This window comes from Monodelphis domestica, chromosome 3 (genome assembly GCF_027887165.1).
Source record: "Monodelphis domestica isolate mMonDom1 chromosome 3, mMonDom1.pri, whole genome shotgun sequence".
Classification (NCBI taxonomy): domain Eukaryota; kingdom Metazoa; phylum Chordata; class Mammalia; order Didelphimorphia; family Didelphidae; genus Monodelphis; species Monodelphis domestica.
The window spans coordinates 30,762,155-30,783,574 of record NC_077229.1 but is presented as its reverse complement, the minus strand read 5'-3'; the positions used below and the strand labels follow the sequence as shown (position 1 = coordinate 30,783,574).

The following is a 21,420-nucleotide window of genomic DNA, read 5'->3' as shown; positions in this document are numbered from 1 at the left end:
ACTGTGCTTTGCTTTGCTTTCTATCCCCAGCACTTACCACAGTGACTGGCACAAAGTAGAAGTTTCCTAAATGCTGGTTGATGAGAGATCCTGACTTTAAATGTGGCCTCAGACACTTCTTAACTATGAGACCCTGGGCAAGTCACTTGACCCCCACTAAGTAGCCCTTACCACTCTTTGGATTCTGAGACTGAAGTTAAGGTTTGTTTGTTTTTTTTAAATGCTTATTGACTCAAGTCCAGTTTGAAGGGAACAAATAGTTCATAAAGGGAAGTGTGAAATGAACCTCAAAAGGTAAATTGGAACCATTTTACTATTGGTCTGGAATGCCACAGAGTTAGCAGAACTGGGCTTAAGGAAGACTGGGATAGCTGTAAAGAGGACGGATGATCAGAGGGGACTAAACTGGAGGCAAGGAGACCAGTTAGAAGGCAATGACAACAATATAACCCAGAAGTGGTCAGAACCAGAAAGAAGGTGGTGGAGACTGATTGGAGAGTTATTATGGCCCTAAAATAGGCAGTTCTGGGGTTAGGAAGATTTGAGTTCATATCCAGCCTCAGACATGGCCTTGGGAATGTCACTTAAATTTGTTTGCCTACATTTCTTCCAGGGTAAAATAAACTGTAGGAAAAAATGGCAAACCACCCCAGTATCTTTGCCAAGAAAACTGCACAGGGGTTATAGAGTCCAAAGCAACTGAAACAACAACCTATGGGACCCAGAACTGAGCCCAAGAATAAAAGTTTTTTCATTCATTTATCCAAATAATTTTTCCAAGGTGGAAAAACCAAAACTCAACTCTAAGCCTCCTGGCTCCTAAGGCTTGTGCTCTCTCTACCACACTGGGTGATTTCAGTGTTAACCATTTTCCCAACAATGGCCCGCTCTAGATTTTGTGGCCTACAGAAGCCTGGCTGGTAAGTAACAAGAGTTTGCCAAACACATTTCTGTGTGTCTGAGTCTCCAAGAGGAAGAAAGAAAAAATTAAAGCAGAGCTTTTCAAGAAAATGCTTTAATGAAGGCTCAGAGGAATGGAGGTTGGGGGCAGTGAGCCTAGTATTGCTAGTCGGTCTTGCAGTGTTTCTTGGTGTCCAGGTTCTTGTTATCTGGGTTGTACTTGGCCTTGGAAAAGCAGTTGGCAGCAGTGCGATCGCAGTTGCAGATGAAGGCTTTGCACTCATTGTTTTCGCCTAGAATGGGGAAAATGGAAAGAAGTCTGAACGCTGTCAGATGGAGCACTGTGCTCTTCTAGACAATTAGAACGGACCTAGATTGTTATTAGAGAGTGTCGGGGCTGGGAGAGACCTTCGAGGACACCAAATCCCACCCTCTCAGTCTGGGAGATGGGGCTTTCCCAGCCATGGCAGGGGATGGCAAGACTGCGGTACACTTACTGCTGCAGGTAATCTCGTTGCCAGAACAGCTGTAGGAATAATGCTTGGTGTAGGGGTTGTCCAGGATGAACTTGCAACTACTTAGCTTCTTGGCTTCTGAATAGCAGTTATCGTGTACCTGACAGCACCTGAAGGGGGAAGATAATGATCCGTGCCCAGCCAGGAGCCACAGGGGTGAGCTGAAGGTGCCCAGTTGCCCTTAGTGGGCCATCACACAGGGGGCCTCCCTTCTCAGGCCCTTGCCCTAGCCTCTAAGGCCCCAGGAGCCTGGAAGGGCATTTTCTCCAGGCTTCGCTTCTTCCCACCTCACCCACCAGATCCTTTCTCAATTTCCTCTGCAGTTAAAAGCTGAGACTCTTTGCCCAGCCAGGGCTCTGGCTCATCCAGTAGCCATTGGCAGTGGCAACAGGACAGAGAAAGACACATTGGAAAAATGGCAATTCTCAGCATTTTGGGGGTGATCACACCTGGGGACCTAACACCTGAGGGCCGATTCTCCCCTGGAATAACTGGCCTATTGGCCCACCCCTCCCTAATGGTCAGCCCAGTAATGAACTGGCCCGGGCCTACTCGTCATCTCAGTTTTACATGTGAGGACTGACCAGGGTCACCCAGCTTGTAATTGTCTGAGAAAGGATGTCTGACTCCAAGCCCAGTCCTAGAGCTACCCCACGCTCTACCTGAGCAGGCATTAAAAAAAAAAAGACAAACTCTTAGAGCTGAAAGTTCCTCAAGGTGGGATTAGTCCAGTCTGTGACACGTGTTTACTGAACTAACTTGACTCTAGGGCCTGGGACCCAGACCCGCAGCCGTCCGCCCCCCCTTTCTTCCCCTGGTTACTCACTGGTCCAGCTCATCCACGGGGTTACCGTATCCTCCCAGGCCACAGTAGCAGCCATAATTGTTGTAGTCCTTCAGGGGGTCACTTTCAGGGATGACACACTTGATCATGTTTCGGAACTGCAGCACAGATCGGGGGTGAGCATCGCTGACTGTGGTGCACACTGAGGAGGGGGAGACACGGGCACAAGTCATTCTGTGACTGGGGAGCCAGCTAGGGAGGGAGACCCAGCCTGTGGACTTAGCCCACAAGAGCTAGAGAGTCAGACCATTAAAGGGCTTTAGAACTGGGTACCCATGAACTTCTTTGTTTAAAAAAAACAGGCAATTTTAATGCATATTTTAACAGAATGGGTTGCCTTTGAGATCCCATATTCTGTATTTTATTTTGTGCATTTCAAAACCTGGTTCTGACAGGCTTCACTAGTTTGGGCCTGGCCCATCGTCACAGGGCTAAAGGGACCGTCTGAACTAGGACATCTGGAGGCAGGAGCATCCCAGCTCTGACCACCAGAACTGGCCACCTGGATGGCGCATCTGACCAGAACATGTCTATACATACAAAGAAATCTTCAGTGACAACATATGGCCTCTAGGACAAAAGAAATGTCTTTAGACTACCATAATATAGCTCTTATCTACTATTATTTTTAAAGTTAAATTTTATTTTCAATTCCATATTCTCTCTTTCCCACATCTCCTTCCCCCTTTTATTTTTATTTATTTGTTTGTTTTTAATAACCCTCACTTTTGTGTCTGTCTCTGAATGAATACTGTATATTGGTTCCAAGACAAAAGAGCGGTAAAGGCTAAGAAATGGGTGGTAAGTGACTTTGCCTAGTATCACACAACTAGGAAGTATCTGACACTAGAGTTGAACCCAGGATCTCCCACTGAGCCACCTAGCTCTGACCTCTTTCTCCCATGTGGAAAAGCCAGAAAAAAAAAGAAAAAAGAAAATCCTTTACAAATACGTACAATCAAGGGGCAATTTGGTGGCTCAGTGGATTAAGAGCCAGGCCTAGAGACATAAGGTCCTGGGTTCAACTGTGGCCTCAGCCTCTTCCTAGCTGGATGACTCTGGAACTGCACTTAACCCCCATTGGCTAGCCTTTACTGCTCTTCTGCCTTGGTACCAAAACTTAGTATCGATTCTCAGACAAGATAAGGGTTTAAAAAGCAAAACAAAACAAAAATCTGCTTAAGCAAGACAAATCCCCACATCAGCCACATCAAATACATGTGTCTCAATCAGTCCTGAGGCCTTCAGCTCTCTATCTGGGGGTGGGGGCAAGCCAGTTTCATTCTGAATTCTTTGAAATTGTGATTGGTCATTGTGTCAAGGGGTTTTTGCAGATTGGGGATGCAGATTTTAATAGTTTTTAAGGCAGAGTTCCAATTGCCCTCCAGAATGGCTGGACTAGTTTATAGTTCAATCAACAGTGCATTAATGTACCTAATTTCCCACAAACCTTCCATTTCCTTTTGTGGCAACGTTGTCAAGCTCCAGGGTTTGAGGGTAGACCCTGAAGAGTTGTTTTAATTTGCATTTTTCTAATTTTTAGTGATTTAAGCATTTTTCATATGACTATTTATAGCTTGGATTTCTCCCACTTCAAACTGCCTAATTGTATCTTTTGACCATTTATCCTCTAGGGAATGGCTCTTATTCTTACAAATTTGAATCAATTATATTTTTAATATATATGCCCTTGCCTTCTGACATAGTAACAAGTCTAAGATAGAAGCGCAGAGGCTAGGCAAATGGGGATTAAGTGACTTGCCCAGAGTCACCCCTATAGCCAGATTTGAATCCAGGTCCTTCCAGTTCTAGGCCTGGTACTCTATCTACTCAGCTGCCACAATTCAAACTATATATGTGTGTGTATACACACATAATACATATACATATATCTACATGCTTATATATCTTATGCTTAATTTTAAGATTTTTATCTTATTTTTTCCATATTATTCATTCTTGTAAGTGAACAATCTTATAAAACCAAAACACTAAAACATAAACCCAAATAGACAATTAAAAATCATATGCTGTTATCTATCTTCTGGCTCCAATGGTTCTTTCTCAGGAGGTGGACAGCATTCTTTGTCCAAAGTCCCTCAGAATTGTCCTGGATCTTATATGTATAGTTCTTAGAAAGGAGACTTTTAGCAGAAAAATTTGCTGCCAAGAATTCCCTCCAATTTCTTGCCTCTCTTTTAGTTTTATCCGTATTGATTTTGTTTCTGCAAAACTGTCACTCTTATGTAATCAAAATTCTGCATTTTAACCCCTGTGAATTTCTCTCTCTGCTTTAGTCATGATCTCTTAACTTACACATAAATCTGCCGGATAATTTCTTCCACGCTTCTTCAATTTCAGCCAGTCATCAGTCAATAAATACTTATTAAATGAGTATTGTGTTTCAGGCCCTATGCTAATGGCTAGAGATGCAAGAAGAGGCAAAAGAGAGTTGCTGCCCTCAAGAAGCTTATAATCTAATGAATCTAATAAGTTTTTATTGACTGACAGACTGACAGTTTATATAGTTTTTGTGTCTTAGCAGATAGACTCCTAAGTATTTTATATTATCTGTAGTTATTTACTTTTATAACTCTTTATCTTTCATCTTAGAATCAATACTGTATATTGGTTCCAAGGCAGAAGAGTGTAAAGGCTAGGTGATGGGGGTTAAGTGACTTGCCCAGGGTCATACAGCTAGGAAGTGTCTGAGGCCAGATTGGAACCCCATATCTCCTGTCTCCAGGGTTGGTTGCTCTCCATTGAGCCATCTAGCTGCCTTTATCAATAGTTATTTAATTTTTTCATGTTTTATTGAAAAATATTTTATTTCCTCAATTACACATCTAACAATTTTCAACATACACTTTCTGAAATTATAAGATCTGGACTGTCTTCCCCCTCTCTCTTCCTTCCCCCCACTTGGAGATGGTCAGCAATTTGATCTGAGTTATTATTGTGTAAAATTTACTAACATTTTGGTCATTGTTGTTAGAACACCCTCCTGCAAAGCCAATACCCCCAAATAAAACCATATACAAATCCATGTGGAAGATAGTCTGCTTGGATCTGCATCTATCAGTATTTGAAAGAGAATTTCTCTTTCCATCTCTTCCTGCTGGATTTTACTGTAATATATATACGGATGTGCCGACAATAATTTGTGTGGATTTGCTTTATTTTCTGCAACACTGACAAAGTTAATTGTTTTAAGTAGTTTAGTAGGCTCTCTAGGGTTCTCGTAGTAAACTCTCATATCCTCTGTAAAAAAGCAATAATTTCATTTCTTCTTTCCTTCAATTTCTTTTTCTTGTCTTATTGTTACAGCTAGCATTTCTAGAACTATTTCTGATGATGCTGGCTCTTGGCTTTACACACACACACACACACACACACACACACACACACTCACACACACACTCACACACACACTGCTCATCATTTTAAGGGAAGCTTTGCTTTTCCTAGCCATCCAATCCTGGTCTTTCCCCACCTTTTGGGAGTTCATTTATGGCTTAATTTGTTTTTCAAAGAAGAACTATGTCCCAGGGGTTAAGGACAGCTAGTACAGATGGGGAATGGTGTGTTGTGTGAGGACCAGAGAAAAGGCCAATGTTAGATGCATCAGAGTACAGGAGAGAAAGTGACTTCCAGTGAGGGTAGGAAACAGTGAGAAATGGTCTTAGAATCTAAACAGAGGAGTTTGCTTTATCCTAGAGGAAATGATTTGGGAGCCACTGATTTGGTTGAGTAGGGGAGTCATATGGTCAGATCTACATTTAAGGAAAATTATTTTTTGTGGACCTGAGTTCAAAGCCACTTAACTCTATTTGCCTCAGTTTCTTCATCTGTAAAGTGAGCAGAAGGAAATGGCAAACCACTCCACTCTCTCTGCCTCCCCCCACAAAGGCCAAATGGGGTCATAAAGAGTTGCACATGACTGAATAAAACTTTGGCAGAAATTTGTAGCATAGAGTGGGATGTGGGGAGATGATGAAGGTCTGAGCTGGGCTAGGAGCTATGTGAACAGAGATGTTCTGCCCCCAAATGGCAAGAACTAGTCATTGGATATACGTGGTGAAGGTGTATATGGAGCCTAGGATAATGCTCAGAAAGCTTAGTAGACAGGAAAGATAGTAATGCTTTAGATGGAAATAGGGAGATTTTAAAAAACTAGTTAATGTTTTCCCCAATTACATGTAAAAACTGTTTTCAACATTTCAAAAAGAAATCTTTGAGTATTATTCAAAATAGGGAAATTTAGAAGAGAAGAGGGTTTGGGGGGAAAAGATAACAGATTCACTTTGAGATGTCTTGAGACATCTCTGGAGCATCTGGTTTAAAATGCTCAATAGATAACTGACTGGTGATGAGGGTCCCAGATACCCTGGAGCGAGCTGTATGGCCCACAGAAGTCTCTCCTAGGCAAGGGCCATTTTGGGATTCAAAACAAAACAACTGATCAGGGTGGCTTGTGGTCCAAGGAACAGAGACTTAGACTTGGAGTCAGGAAGACCAGAGTTCAAATTTGACCGGAGACACTTACTAACTGTGTGACCCTAGACAAGTCCCTTGGAATTTCCTTCTGCCTCAATTTCCTCATCTGTAAAAGGGAAGTTAATAAAATAATAGTCTACCTCCTAGAATTGTTGTGAGGATCAGATATTTGTAAAACCCTATGCAAACTTTAAATTGCTCTATACATGCTATTATTACTATTTTTACAGATGCCTAGGGAAGTGACTTATCCCGAGTCACCAACAGTGTGTCCATAAATTCATCAATTTAAAGAGGAAAGAAATTTTAGAGATCATCTATTCCATCGCCCTCTTTTGATACTGAAAAAGAACCAGAAGTGACTTACTGGGGATCTCAGAGAAGGAGATTTTGTTTGGATAAGCAAAACATGGCAGTCTGTGTTCACCTGGCCCATCCACTCAGTGTGTCAGCTAAGGAGCTGCTCCTCTTTGATGATGAGGAAGAAACAATAACAGCTATACATCCCCAGGAAAGTCCTGAGGTTTCTCCTGGGAAGGAGGACCCTTCAGCCTTCTAGAGTGTCCCAAGCTGATACTTGCTGCTAACTGTCATTTCAGTCACATCTGACTCTTCCTGGCCCCATTTGGGGTTTTCTTGGCAGAGCTATTGGAGTGGTTGGCCGTTTCCTTCGCCAGCTCATTTTACAGATGAGGAAACTGAGGCCAACAGGATTAAGTGATTTGCCCAGGGTCATATAGCTAGGAAGTGTCCAAGGTCAGATTGGAACCCAGGACCTCCCATCTCTGGGCTTGACTCTCAACCCACTGAGCCCCCCCTCCCCCCAGCTGCCCCCAAAGTACATTTCTAATCATGTCATCCCCTACTCCATAAACTCCAGGGGCTCCCTCTGGCCCCCAGGATCAAATACAAAATACTCCATTTGGCATTCAAAGCCCTTCATAGCGCAGCCCCCTCCCACCTTCCCAGGCTCCTCACACAGGCTTTCTGGCATTTCCGGCTACAAGACCCTCCAACTCGGGGCATCTGCTTCTCATGGCCTCGGTGTTCTCCCTCCTCATCTTCAGCCAGCCTCCCTGGCTTCTCCACGTGCCAAGTGAAATCCCCTTTCCTGGCAGCCTTTCCCAGCCCCTCTTTACTCCAGTGCCTTCCTGGTTAATTATTTCCTTCTAGTATATATGTATGTTTGCTGCTTATTTCCCCCTTTGATTAGGAGTTCCTTGGAGGCAGATCCTGTCTTTGCTTCTTATGTAGCCCCAGCCCTTAGGACAGCGCCTTTGCACCCATCCGACCAGCCCCACAATTCCCAGCATTGGTAGAGCTGCCTGGAGTACCATGAGATCAAGTGACTTGTCCAGGGTCACACAAGCAGACTGACTTAGGAAACCTAAAAGTGTCTTCGGCTGGCTCACTCTCCACTAGGTGGTTCTTGTTCGATCATTTTCAGTTTCAGCTGACTTTGTGACCCCCCTGGGGGGTTTTCTTGGGAGAGATACTAGAGAGTGGTTTGACATTTCCTTTCCCATATCATTGTGAGGAAACCGAGGTAAACAGGGTAAAGGGACTTGCCCAAGGTCGTACAGCCAGTAAGTGTGTAAGGCCAAATTTGAGCCCAGAACTTGACTCGAGCCCAGGGCCCTTTCCACCAAACCACAAGCTGTCTTAATACAACTTCCTAAACTTTTAAAACATGACAAAGAAAATGTAATTTTTTGTTGTTAGTCATTTTAATCATGTCGGATTCTTCACCAACCCATTTGAGTTTTTTTTTTTTTTGGCAAAGATACTAGAACGGTTTGCCATTTCCTTCTCGAGCTCATTTGACGGATGAGGAAACTGAGGTCAATGGGGTGAAGTGACTTGTTCAGGGTCACACAGCTAGGAGGTGCCTGAGGCCAGATTTGAACTTAGGTCTTTCTGACTCCAGGCCCAGCATTCTTTCTACGGCACCATCTAGCTGCCGTAATAATAATAATAGCTAGCAATTCTATAACACTTAAAGTTTGCAAAGAACTTTACATGTTATATGATCCCCATAACAACTCCACAACGTAGGAGCTACTATTATCCACCTTTTACAAATGAGAAGCTAAGATGGGGTTCAAGGACTTGCCCAGGATCACACCGGGAGTAAGTACCTGAGGCAAGATTCTAACTCACCACTTCTTGTCCAGTGCCCAACATTCCGGCCACTAAGACCTCCAAGCTGCCTGTCTCAAATTTAGAACTAAGTTTAGCCCCTGCCCTTGGTCTGGAATGGCCTCAGATTTAGAGCCAAAAGAGACCTCCAAGGCCATTTGAATCCAGCATCTCATGAGGAAGGAATAGGAAGTCCACAGAGGAAGGTTAAGTGATGTATCCAAGGCAAAAGAGTTAGTATATGATCAAGGCAGGCATCAACAGTAGATTTGTGGAAGGACCTGGAACTAATCCTCTAGTAAATTTGAATCAGAAGTCTGAAGTTGAAATATCAGAACTGCTACTTACTACCTGCATGGCCCTGGGAAGGCGGTTCATTTTCTCTAGCCCTCAGTTTCCTCATCTGTCAAATGGGGCTGCTTGCTTGAATGCCCCTCTAAAGTCTCTTCCAGCTTTGAGCTCGGTAATTCATCACAAGCCAATGCCAAGGGACGGCGTGGGCCCCTGGTCCATTCTCTCCAAATTCCATACCCTTGAGTCTCCCCTCTCCCCCAGCCCCAGAATTTCCAGCCCCGGCTTCAGACAGGGCCCCAGGGTGCCGGGGGGGGGCATAAAATACCTTACCTGCCAGGAGGACTGCCAAGAGGATGAGATTCATTTTGTTCTCAAAGAAAATGGGCAAAAGTAAAGAACAAACTGCCATGGAGGCAGCCTTCTTATAGCCGTCCCACACTCCAGCGATAAGAATCTAGTGTTTGCTCTCTGCTCTGCCAACTCTTTCTTTTGGCCTTGAATGGTCCTTCTGGGAAACGCGGCAAAGGTCTAGGCTAGGCTCGTGGAAAAAAATTAGACGTGCAATCAGCAGTGGCAAAGCCTGATGCATACTCATGACGCGCGCGCGCGTGTGTATACTCATATCTACAGGAATACACTCATAGGAATAGAGATAAGGACTGGACCCACAGATGTCAAAGGGAATCCCCTTTACCCCTGCCAGGCAGCGGCTGCCTCTGAGCCAGAGGAAGCTGCCCGGAGCACCTCCAAGAGTGTATGTGACTTGTGCAGGTTCACACAGCATGAACCGTATCAGAGCTTGAACTCCGGTTTTCCTGGCTCTACGGACAAATAGGATTCACTAATCCAAAACTAAGTACAAAAAAATGAAATGAAATGAAGGCAAGCTACACATTGAGACCTAAATGTCATATACATTCTTCCTGTTCTATTCTGTGGACAGAAGTGCTCCATTTTGTTTGGTGTTTTTCAAACACAGGATAAAAGATTTTAAATTGAAGCAAAGTAAATGCCAAGTAATTTTGGAGAGGGTAATTGCATACATGAAATACACATGTAGCATCCATACAGTCCTCACCATCCACCACTCTTGCTTCATACTCATAGGACTATCGGCCTTTTTTCCAGAAGGGGATTGTTGCAGGCTTGTCAGAGGCTCTGGGGCCAGAGCCTTGGCCCCTTAAGCCCAGATTTGAAGTTTCCCCAGCCTCTACACATCACATCCAGGGAAAAGACCTCAGGATCCCAAAGGAATCTGGGGGGAGACATCGCCTGGAGGCCACTTTTACTACAACTCTCTGCTCTTGGAACAAAGGGAAGGGGTGAGATGAAACACCCGAGCAGGGGTTCAGAATCCAGACTGGACTGAGCCCCCTGATCTCAGCCTTGGTCAAAGAGGAAAGTTCCCTCAGTTTACCTCAGGACTCGAGAGCTAGAAACTGAGCTCAGCTGAAGGATGAAGACAGGGAGGAGAAAAGAGCCTTGGGCATAGGTAATTTTCTTTCTTTGCACCTTAGTTTCCCCATAAGAATTGGAAGACTTTAAAAAAATTTTAAATTTGTTTTAAAAATATTTTTCCATGTTTCCATAATTTATTTTCTTTCCTTCCCCTCTGGCCTCCCCACTCCCAGAGCCGATAAGCAGTTCCACTGGGTTGTACAAATGTTATCACTTGATACCTATTTCTACATTATTCATTTTTTTGCTAGAGGGATCTTTTAAAGCCCAAACCCCAAATCATTTACCCATGTGATAAGTGATGTCATATGTTTTACTTCTGTGTCTCTACTCCCACAGTTCTTTCCCATAAGCCCCTCGTGATTGTCCTGGATCATGGATCATTGCATTGCTAGTAGTAAAGTTCATTACCTTGGATCATTCCACAAAGTTTCACTTTCTGTGTACTATGTTCTCTTGGTTCTGCTCATTTCACTCTGCGTCAGTTCCTGGAGGTTCTCCCAGTTCACATGGAATTCCTTCAGCTCATCATTCTTTAAGCACAATAGTATTATTCCATCACCAACAGATACCACAGTTTGTTCAGCAATTGATGGGCATCCCCTCAGTTTCCAGTTTTTGGCCACTACAAAGAGCGCAGCTATGAATATTCTTGTACAAGTCTTTTTCCTTATTATCTCTTTGGGGTACAAACCCAGCAGTGCTATGGCTGGATCAAAGGGCAGACAGTCTTTTATTGCCCTTTTAGTTCCAAATTGCCCTCCAGAATGGTTGGATCAATTCACAACTCCACCAGCAATGAATTAATGTCCCTACTTTGCCGCATCCCCTCCAGCATTCATTGCTTTCCTTAGCTGTTATGTTAGCCAATCTGCTAGGTGTGAGGCGATACCTCAGAGTTGTTTTGATTTGCATCTCTCTGATTATAAGAGATTTAGAACACTTCTTCATGTGCTTATTAATGGTTTTGATTTCTTTGGCTGAAAATCGCCTATTCCTGTCCCTCGAACATTTTTCAATTGGGGAATGGCTTGATTTCTTGTACAACTGACTTAGTTCTTTATAAATTTGAGTAATTAGACCTTTGTCAGAGGTTTTTGTTATAAAAATTTTCCCAGTTTGGATGACTTCTAAGCTCTGAGTCCTATGATCCTACAAGTGCTTGGAGGAGGGAATGCTCAAGGGGCCAAGGAATCCTTCTGAAGCAACCAGGGCTTGTCTGGACATCCCATTCCCTTTAGAGAGCAGCCAGGGAAAATTCCTATGTTGCCTACACAGTCGGCCAACTTTGTGGGGGTGTCAGGATACTATTCTTCTCCTCCCTTGCCCTGGAAGAATACATGGGCCTTAAATCCTCCATTCCCTGTCCCAGGAAACCCTTTTTCATAGAATTCAAGACTAGGGTGGACTTTGGAGGTCCCCAAAAGAGACATGACTTGACTAATGTCTCAGGTATAGGAAGTGAAATAGGAAGGGGGCGGTATTCATGTTTCTGGTTCCAAATCTGAGGCCCTGTCTCTTTACCCTGTGGAATCACGATAATATTTAAGCTCAATGTGGGGGGCAGGGGGGAGCAACTTCCTAACTTCCTAAGAGTTGCTCCAGCTCCCATAGTGGAAAGGGGCACCTCGGGAGGCAGCAGGCTTCTTCCTCACTTCTAGCAAAGGAAGGTTCTGGGGTGGCTTCTGGTATATGGCCTTAGAGGTCTCTTCCAGCCCTAGGTCTCTGACCTTTTGTGAACACAGACAAATCTTTGGGCCTCATATCCTTCCTCTGTAAAATAAGAGGATTGAACTCGATGACCCAGATCTGGGGTTCCTTTTAGCACTAGATACTGAAAATTAGGTTCAGAAAACCCTTTACAAATATTATCTCATTCAGATCCCTTAACAGTACTGGGAGATAGGTATTATCATTTTTTTGTCAAATGTGGAAACTGTGGCAGTCAGTCGTCAAAGTGACTTACCCAGGGGGTCACACAGGGAGCAGGCTGGATTTGAGCACAGATCTTCCTGACTCAATCAATAAACATTTATTAAGTGCCTACTATGTACCAGGCACTGTGCCAAGCCCTTTGGGGTTACAAAAAGAGACAAAAGATAGTCCCTGCCCTCAAGAAGCTTACAACCTAATGCAAGGAGACAACATGCAAACAAAATATACAAAGCAAGTTATATATAAAATAAATAGGAAATTATTGATAAAGAGAAGACAAGAGGATTAAGAGCCATTAGGGAAGGCTTCCTGTGGAAGGTAGGACTTTAGTTGGTTTGGGTTTTTTTAAACATTTCCTTTCTGACCTAGTAACAAGTCTAGGTCAGGAGGGCAAGGGCTAGACAAACGGAGTTCAATGATTTGCCCAGGGTCACACAGGTAGGAAGTGTCTAAGATCACATTTGAACCCAGGCCTTCCCAACTCCAGGTCTGGCACTCCAGCCACTGTACTGCCTAGCTGCTCCAACTCTTGTCTTCTTGACAGGTTGCTTGAAGAGTTTAGCCCTGGGCTAGGCACAGTCAGAATTAATAAATGTTTGTTCCTTCCCTCTCAGCCTTGCTGTAGACCCATCTAGAGGCCTTCTATTCCCTGTTCACCTTAAGAGATAGGTCCAAGGTGACTCAGCCTTTTCCCTTGAAAAAGGATTACGGTATCTGTAGACTGTAGAGGACTATTTCAATGAATGGTCCAGAACGGGACGAGACAGTGACTAGATAGCAATTCTGTAACTTGGCCCCAAACTTTATTTTTACATATCAGGCTTTTCTTCAACATTCCAAAAAAAAAAAAATCACCTCTGTTTGTTTTGCGGTCCAGAGACCTCAAAGTTCATGGGGGAATTCTACAAAGTAGGCCTTTTCTTTAAGCCAGAAACGTCTCAGGGAGTAATGAGAAATTACATTACTTCTGGCAGGTTTGAGGCTGAAAAGGAAAGTACTCTTCTCCATTCTGATCTCCTTGGGGCTCGAGTTTTCTCAAGTATAAAATAAGGGAACTGGGCTGGCTGGTCTTGGGGTTCTATCCCATCAGGCATCGAGGTCCTAGACTCAGATCTCTAGGATCTTATAAGGTAGGCAGTGCCAAGAAGGATCATCAGATGAGGAAAGGGAAGCTCAGGAGGGGAAATGACTTGCTCAGGGTAATATAGCTAGTAAGTAGCAGAGCCAGGGTTTTGGTCCAGGAGCCTCAAAAGGTCAGGCTCTCTCTGGTCAGCTGAATAACGGAACATACCAAGAAGGTGGGAGGCAGGGATGCCTCCAGCTTCTTCTCCGAGCTACCCCCAGACATGCTCATGGGCACCATATGTGTGGCCCTAGACAGACTAAACACAGGTGTGTGACAATTGGTCTCTCCCAGCCTGGGAAGGACGAAGTCTTCAATGGAAAGAACAGCTAAGGACATGCTTGTTACCCCTACCAGATGGCAAGTTACCCACATCACTGCAAGGTCACAGCTGCGGGGACTTGATGTAACTAGTTACTCCTAAGAACAATATTTATATTTATATTTTATTTAGATATCTTTCTATTTAGATATTTCCTACTTCTAGATAAGCTTTGACAGCCTTAGAGATTCCTTCCAACTTGGAGGTTCTGGGATATTCGGTTCCCCCAAATATCTGTAAATCTGCATAGTATTATGTTGCTATCACTATTATTAATATCAATAATTAAAAATTAATGGAGAGGCAGTGTATTGTAGTGAATTTGGGGTCAGAAGGCTTAAGTTCAAATCTCAACTGGGAGGAGAGGAAGGGAATAGGCATTTATATAATGCCTACTATATGCCAGACACTTTTTACAAATATGATCTCATTTGATCCTGAAAACCCTACAAGGTAGGTACTATTATTATCTCCATTTTACAGTTGAAGAAATTGAGGCAAACAGATTAAGTGACTTGCCCAAGACCATAGAGCTAGTAAGTGTGTGAGTCCAGATTTGAACAAACAGATCCAGTTGCACTATCCACTGTGACACCAGCTGCTTCTGACTATTCTTCTTACCACCAATGGGACCCTGGGCAAATCAGAGAGCCTCTCATTGTCTACTTCCTCTACTATTTAAATGGAGGGGGTTGGGCTATGGGGTGCCTTCTCAGATGTACTTCTCCAGGCCTACTCTCAGTGCTGGCCTTGTTGGTAGCTGCCATTTTGGTATGGATGTTTTGTAGACTTCTGAAACTCAACATGTCACAAACAAAATGTTGTTTCCCTCTTTTAGCCCCCAAGTGCTCCTCTCTACCGGATCCTTCCAGTTGCCCAGGCTTGTAATAGGGAAGTTAAACAGAAGGAATCAAACTATCTATCTATCTATCTATCTAATGTATCTTTATCTATCTATCTATCTATCTATCTATCTATCTATCTATCTATCTATCAATCAAACAGGTTTGTTATCTAAAGGGACAAAGGAAGGGAAAGGGAATCAGGGAATGACTTATTTTCTAACCCATCCAGATATTAAAATCTTAGCCTTTCTAAATAACTTTGACCTAACTAAATAAAAGGGTAATAAAAAATGAAGGGGATTAGTAAAGTCCACAGGGCCCAGATTCTCACAACACCAGAGTCCACGGTTGGGTCACACAGCTGCCTCAAGATAAAAAAGTCCTCACAAGGTTCAGGGAGGGGAGGGGGGAAATCACACCCACACACACTGTCCACCAGAGTGAGGGGGAAGCTCTCACTCAAACTCTCCTTAAAGATGATCCAAATCCCTGGTAGCTTCAAAGTTGGTTTCCTTCAGAGAAACACTTCCACACACCCTCTCTGTCTGCTTGCCAGAGAGAGAATCAGTTCCCAACTGCCTTAGAATGCTGGCCCAGTCCTTGCTCTGTGGAATCTTGGTTTTGCAGCATCCCATATTATCAGGCTGCATTACTAAATTCCCTTGCCTCTGTCCCCCCTTTGCACAAAGCCAAAATTGTGTTGAAAACAGTATTTTGGCATTTGTGCACTTAATATACTTATATATTCCTTAAACTAAAATATCTACCCAAAATAATAAACAACCTACACTCAAATATCTTATCCTATCTAATACTATCCTATTCTAGGGATTTAATCAAGGAAAGGAAAGAGGGGAAAGTATACAACGAACAATTATGAAATTCAAAATACAGATCAAACATATGCAAAAGCACAATAAGCATCATTGTAAGGATAATTTTAGGGCTGTGACCTAATCTAAATTAATTTTGGTCACCAGGGAATATCCCAAATAAAATACCCAAGTCAGCTTGGAAATTTATGGTAGTTTAACATAGAGGGAAAGAATTAAGGAGAAGAGAGAGGGAAAGGTATAGGATTTCTCCCGCCTGGCCTGTGTCAGGGGGAGTTCAAAGTCCTCCACCATGAGATCTTTGAAGATTAGAGGCTTTTTCTAAGAGGATGGTGTTTGGAAGGTAAAGGAGGAAAGAATCAGCCTTAACTCCAAGTGAGCTCAGAGAAGACGCCTCACCTGAACTAGGTTACTAGGCTTCTTCCAGTATGGTATCAAGGAAAACTCACCCCTAACCCAAACAATAGCTGCCGCCACTCCAAGATGCTGAAAGGCTCAGCATGCTGCTACCAGCCACCTCTCCGCCACCCAAAGAGACCAGAGAGAGGAAGTGACGCGGAATATATAGATGGTTTTTACATAATTTTCCTGCATCTCACATGTACCAATGGTAGCTTAATCTTGACTTAGGACAGTCCAGGGATCTGTCAGTTGTTTCTGATTTGTCATTTGTGTAAAGGATAATTTTAGCATTGTGACTTAAATCTAAATTAATTTGGTCGCCAGGGAAAATCCCAGTCAGGCAGGAGTTAAAGGCTTTGGCCAAAGTGGCCTCCCTAAGCCCAAGGGAAAGGGAAGTCAGTCTTATCACTCACCACGAGACTGTCTCAAGGAAGCTGTCTCAGTGAGCTCCTACAGGCTGAGTTCCTGGATCGAACTGCCTGTATGTCTGAATCTCCGAATGTCTGAATGTCTGAATCTCCCAAACTGAACTTTTCATCCTCTTTTATAGATCTTTCACTCTTGTGTCTCCTCCTCTAAATTTTCATGTCTACCAATCACAGCAGATGCTTTTCTCCAGGACTGCCCATTCTTTGGTTAGATTTTCTCCAGGACTGTCCACTCTTTAGTTATCACCTTCTCTACTTCACACTTCTTTGTTAAGTTCACCTTTTGTTAGTTACTTGACCTTTTTGTGATTAATTTAACCTTTATAGGTGCTTAACATCTTTTGTGTTAAGACACTAAAAATAGACTTAGCTTAACAGTTCTAGTACCTTCATTGTTCAATCAGGAGATTACAACTTTATCTTCCCCTAAAGTACTGTCTAAGTAGGGTGGAGTAATTTTAAAGTTCACATTTGCTAGCACATGTCTGTCATAGGCCATCCTCCTAAATACTGAATCCTTAAGTATGGGTGTAGACATTCCTGTTTTTGTTAGACTAAGTAGGGTGGTGTAATCTAAAGTTCACAAAATAACATCAAAATGCAAATAAAAATACATGTAAAACATTAAAATCATAAAATACTACTCATCAATTCATCAACTAATACAGAACAGTCTACTACTATTGTAATGCATAAACATCAAACTTATAGAAAAAATTTGAAACTTATAATCAACACAACATTGCATAAGTTTAAAAAAAATAAACCAAACCATCAAACTCACTTATGCAAAATATATTTAACAAGAGATAAAATTAAACATAAGTGATCTATTTACATAAAGTTTACACATATACATATGCATATAATATACACATATAATATACACATGTGTGCTATACACACATATACTTCATATTTATACATGTCACATATATACACATACATATAATACGTATAATACAGTTTTACAATCCTAACTATAATACACACTATTCACATATACTTACATTTTTATGTGATATGTGATGTTATGTTATATGTGCTATGTAATGTATGTTGTTATGTATACTGCAATGTATTTTGTAGTGTAGTTCTATATCTTAATTTATCAATCTTAAATTCTAATCCTAACTAAAGCCCTATTTTCCTAAAATCTCCTATCTACCTATATTCCTATACTAAACTAAGTAGCTAAATATTTTTTGTTAGTAACTAACTACATTATAACTAATTATAATGTTGTTAGTATATAACTATACATTCTTTCACTCATTCAACTAGTGAATCAATGTAACTTAACTATGTTTATATTTTTTGTGTATATGTGTTATGTTGTTTTGTTAGTGTAATGTCAGTGTTACTGTTGTGTTACTGTTGTTACTCTTGCATGCAATATACTTACCAAAACTTCATATTATCCCTTTTCTTCTCAACTTGTTTGAAGAATTCTTCCTCTCCAAATCCATAGTTATAGAATGTATTTATGAATGCTTGTGATATGTATTATGTTGGGTTGTTATATTACTTTACACAAATTCCTTAAAACCATTAGTCCATTAATCACTTGATCATCTTCATTGAAAATTCTCTTCAAAGTGTTTATCTACTTAATATTTATGTCTTTCAGTCTTTTTACAATGTCCATCAATTTTCTCAATCCTACTCTTCATCTGCAATGTCTTCTTCCATCCAAATGTCCTCTTCCACTGGAATGATCCTCTCCTTACTGATTTTTTTTGACTGCAGACTCTATTTGACTGATGAATCTCAGCTTTCCACAATCTCTTCTTCTTAATTTTCTTCTTTAGTAATTTGTATACTTTCATTATTAATTCCATGAGCTAACTTAATATGTGAGCAGTGATACCATGAATCTCTTCCTAATACTTTTACCGAATAAGGTGAAACTAACACAATTGTATAAGGACCTACCCAACTCTCTTGAGTTGCTGATGTTTTTGCAAAAATTTTCACATATACCATATCACCTGGTTGAAAATTATGAAGAGAATAATCCAATGGACCAGATTGGATCAATACTCCCATATCATGCAGTTCTCTAAGTTGTTGTTGTAATGCACTGAAATGTGAAGCAAGTTGACAATCTCCTCCTAAGAGAGATGTATAGACTGTCTTACAAGTTTTTGCCTGCAATGGAGCATGGCCAAAGAGCATTTCATAAGATGATATATGTAAATCTGCTCTTGGTCTTATACGTAGGTAAAAATACAGCTATGGGAAGAATATCTGGCCATTTTAGATGAGTTTCAATACAGATTTTCCCCACCATAGTCTTGAGTTCCGTATTCACACACTCCACCTCACCTGAACTTTGTGGATGATAAAGAACATCATATTTATGTGTTATTCTGTAAAAATGCAGATTTTGAACCCTAGACTTCATTCCCCAGAATTCCCTATAATCTCTCCTGAGAGTCTCCATGCTGGCGAGGTCACAATTGGTATTTAACTGGCAGTAATGCCTCCCACGCTCTCTCGCTTCCTTTGCAATGATGTAGCAAGTATAGTGGCAAGCTAAGAGCAGGGATTTTAAATGGGCTAATCAGCCATGGGCATGTGGTTTTTATTTTGTATCTTCTTTATTCCTTGATTTTCTAATGATCCTAATAAACCTCATAAAATATAATGTTTTTATTATTAGAGATATATAATTTAATTTTTAGTTTTGGCAACTACAAGTCGGATGAGAGCTTTTCAATATTTTTTTTTAAAGATAGCTTAGATAATTTTTTTCTTGAGCCATGTTTCTTCTGCCAAGGCTTTTTGCCCACCCCACCCACCCACCCAAAGCTTCTGATTCAATTTGCTCCTGCTGCCTGCTCCTCCCTTTAGCCATCTGTTACTGACCTTCTTGACCCTGATCGTTCACCTGGTCCAGGCCCAGTCCTGGCTCCAGCCCCGGCCCCAGCAACTCTACACTGGATCTCCAGCCTCCAGGCCAGATTGCTCATCCAACCCCAGGCCCAGCCCCAGGACCCAGGCTGCTGGTAGCTGCCCCTGTGTCTTTGGAATTACAAACTAACTTGTAAAAACTGGGGTGTTCTTTCCTTAGGCTACAATTAGCTTCCACGTGACTAGTGACCTGGGGGGGAGAGGAAGAGGAGAAAGAAGAGACTTTTCCAAACAGGAAGTTGATTACAAGCATGTTGTATTTTATGAGAGAGCAGTGCATTGCCTATTTCAAAGGATGTTTTTTGAGTGCACTGGTCCTTTTACTTATCTTACCTGAGATTCAGGGGATAAATTCATCTCCCTGCAACTCTTTGCCATTTGGGCCTGCCCAATTTGAGATTCCTAAAACCCATGTTCTCCCTTGATGTGGGATATTCCATAGTATTGACAAAAGGAATCTTGACTGATAAAAACAAAAACGAACTTTAAAGAGACTAGGAAGTTATATTTTTAAGACTTTTCAGAGTCCAGTGTTTTATAAAACTCTTTGTATTTTATTGCATTTTGCTGATTGTTTTGTTTAAGATTTAATTTTGTTGGTTTTAAGTTCATATATTAATGTATTCAATACTATTCTGTTACACTGAATCATTTTAATGTACTGGGTTTTAACTACTGTTATATTCTGTTGCTTTTCCCCTATAACTATACTGAACAAATATTGAATAAGCCCACATATAAAAACAGCCTTTTTTCCATTTTAACTTTGTAAATTGTCACATAGAGGATAGATGGACTTCATCAAAACTGGTTACAAGTGTGTTACAACCTTTGGAAAATTTAATCAGCTAAATGTTTCAAATTGATTTTAAGGAGTTTTTAGACATGATTTTTAGATTTTTTTTCAACAACTCTGATAATTTTGTCTGCCTCTAACAGGAGGTAAAGTCCATTTTAATAGCTGAAGTGAAATACAATTATAATCCCCACCTCCCACATTTATAAAAATATGAATGGATGGGACATCACAGTCTCATACCAAAGGAGCTGGGAAGTTAATCCCAGGGCATGGTACCCCTGGATGGCTCCCTAAAAGGGAGCATCTCTCATTTATAACTCTTTAGCTCATGTTACCCAACATCAACAGTACAGAGGTTTGGGGTTTTTTCTAGACTCCTCTGCCACATTTTGTAATGATATCTAGATTTCTTGATGATGTTCTAGACCCAAATAAGTTTTACTTTGTTTAAAAATATCTGAGCCAAGTTGAAACATTGCTACACCTGAAAAACTTGTGACAAGTATTCATTTCTTTATATGTCATACAGCAGACTCATGTTAAATATGATAGTGGGTTTGTTTGCTATTGTCATTAAATGGGCTATTATAACTTTGGGGATTTTGATGCTTTTTTAATGTGCATTACCTGTTGTACTACTGTTCTTTATAAAAAACTGTTACTTTGTGAAAATTATTTGCTTGTACTCACAGTGGATCATGACCAGGTATGAAGAGGAAATGGATCTCACTTTTGTTGAGAAACCTTTGTATTCTACATTTCCTTAGCTGACACATGTTACAGTCAAAAGAGTGGTTGGCATAAACTATGACTGTGGAAATATGGTTTCAAATCAAAAATATAGTGTTTGCCATGGGAAAATTCCCAAATATGAAATACCCAAGTCAGCTGGATTTTTATGGAGATTTTAATTAATACAAATAAGGAATCAAGGAAAGGGAGGGAGAAAGAGGAAATAATGTATGAGGGGCCTAGGCCAAAATGGCGTAGGCCTGAGCCTTAAGAGAGACCAGTCAGTCTTTAATCCACTCACCACAAGATTTGTCCCAAGCTTTTGTCCCTAAGTTGAGAGAGAGAGAGAGAGAGAGAGAGAGAGAGAGAGAGAGAGAGAGAGAGAGAGAGAAGTGAGTCACATCTTCTTTAGTTCTCAACTTCTCTGGGTAGACTAAA

General features: G+C 41.5%; 1 protein-coding gene across 2 annotated transcripts; it reads right to left on the bottom strand.

The window, feature by feature from the left end:
- Positions 1-999: 999 nt before the first annotated feature.
- PLA2G1B (phospholipase A2 group IB) lies at positions 1,000-11,197 on the bottom strand. 2 transcript variants are annotated; one of them, XM_007489982.3, is made up of 5 exons: positions 11,059-11,197; positions 9,520-9,722; positions 2,242-2,401; positions 1,398-1,525; positions 1,000-1,193 (listed from the first exon to the last, which is right to left on the bottom strand). In XM_007489982.3, exons 2-5 carry the CDS (start codon positions 9,596-9,598, stop codon positions 1,066-1,068), a joined length of 495 nt encoding a protein of 164 aa, XP_007490044.1. In that variant the 5' UTR covers positions 9,599-9,722; positions 11,059-11,197; the 3' UTR covers positions 1,000-1,065. The 2 variants fall into 2 exon arrangements, with proteins under 2 accessions (XP_007490044.1, XP_007490045.1); XM_007489983.3 differs by lacking the exon at positions 9,520-9,722 and having other exon boundaries at positions 11,059-11,164.
- Positions 11,198-21,420: the final 10,223 nt, after the last annotated feature.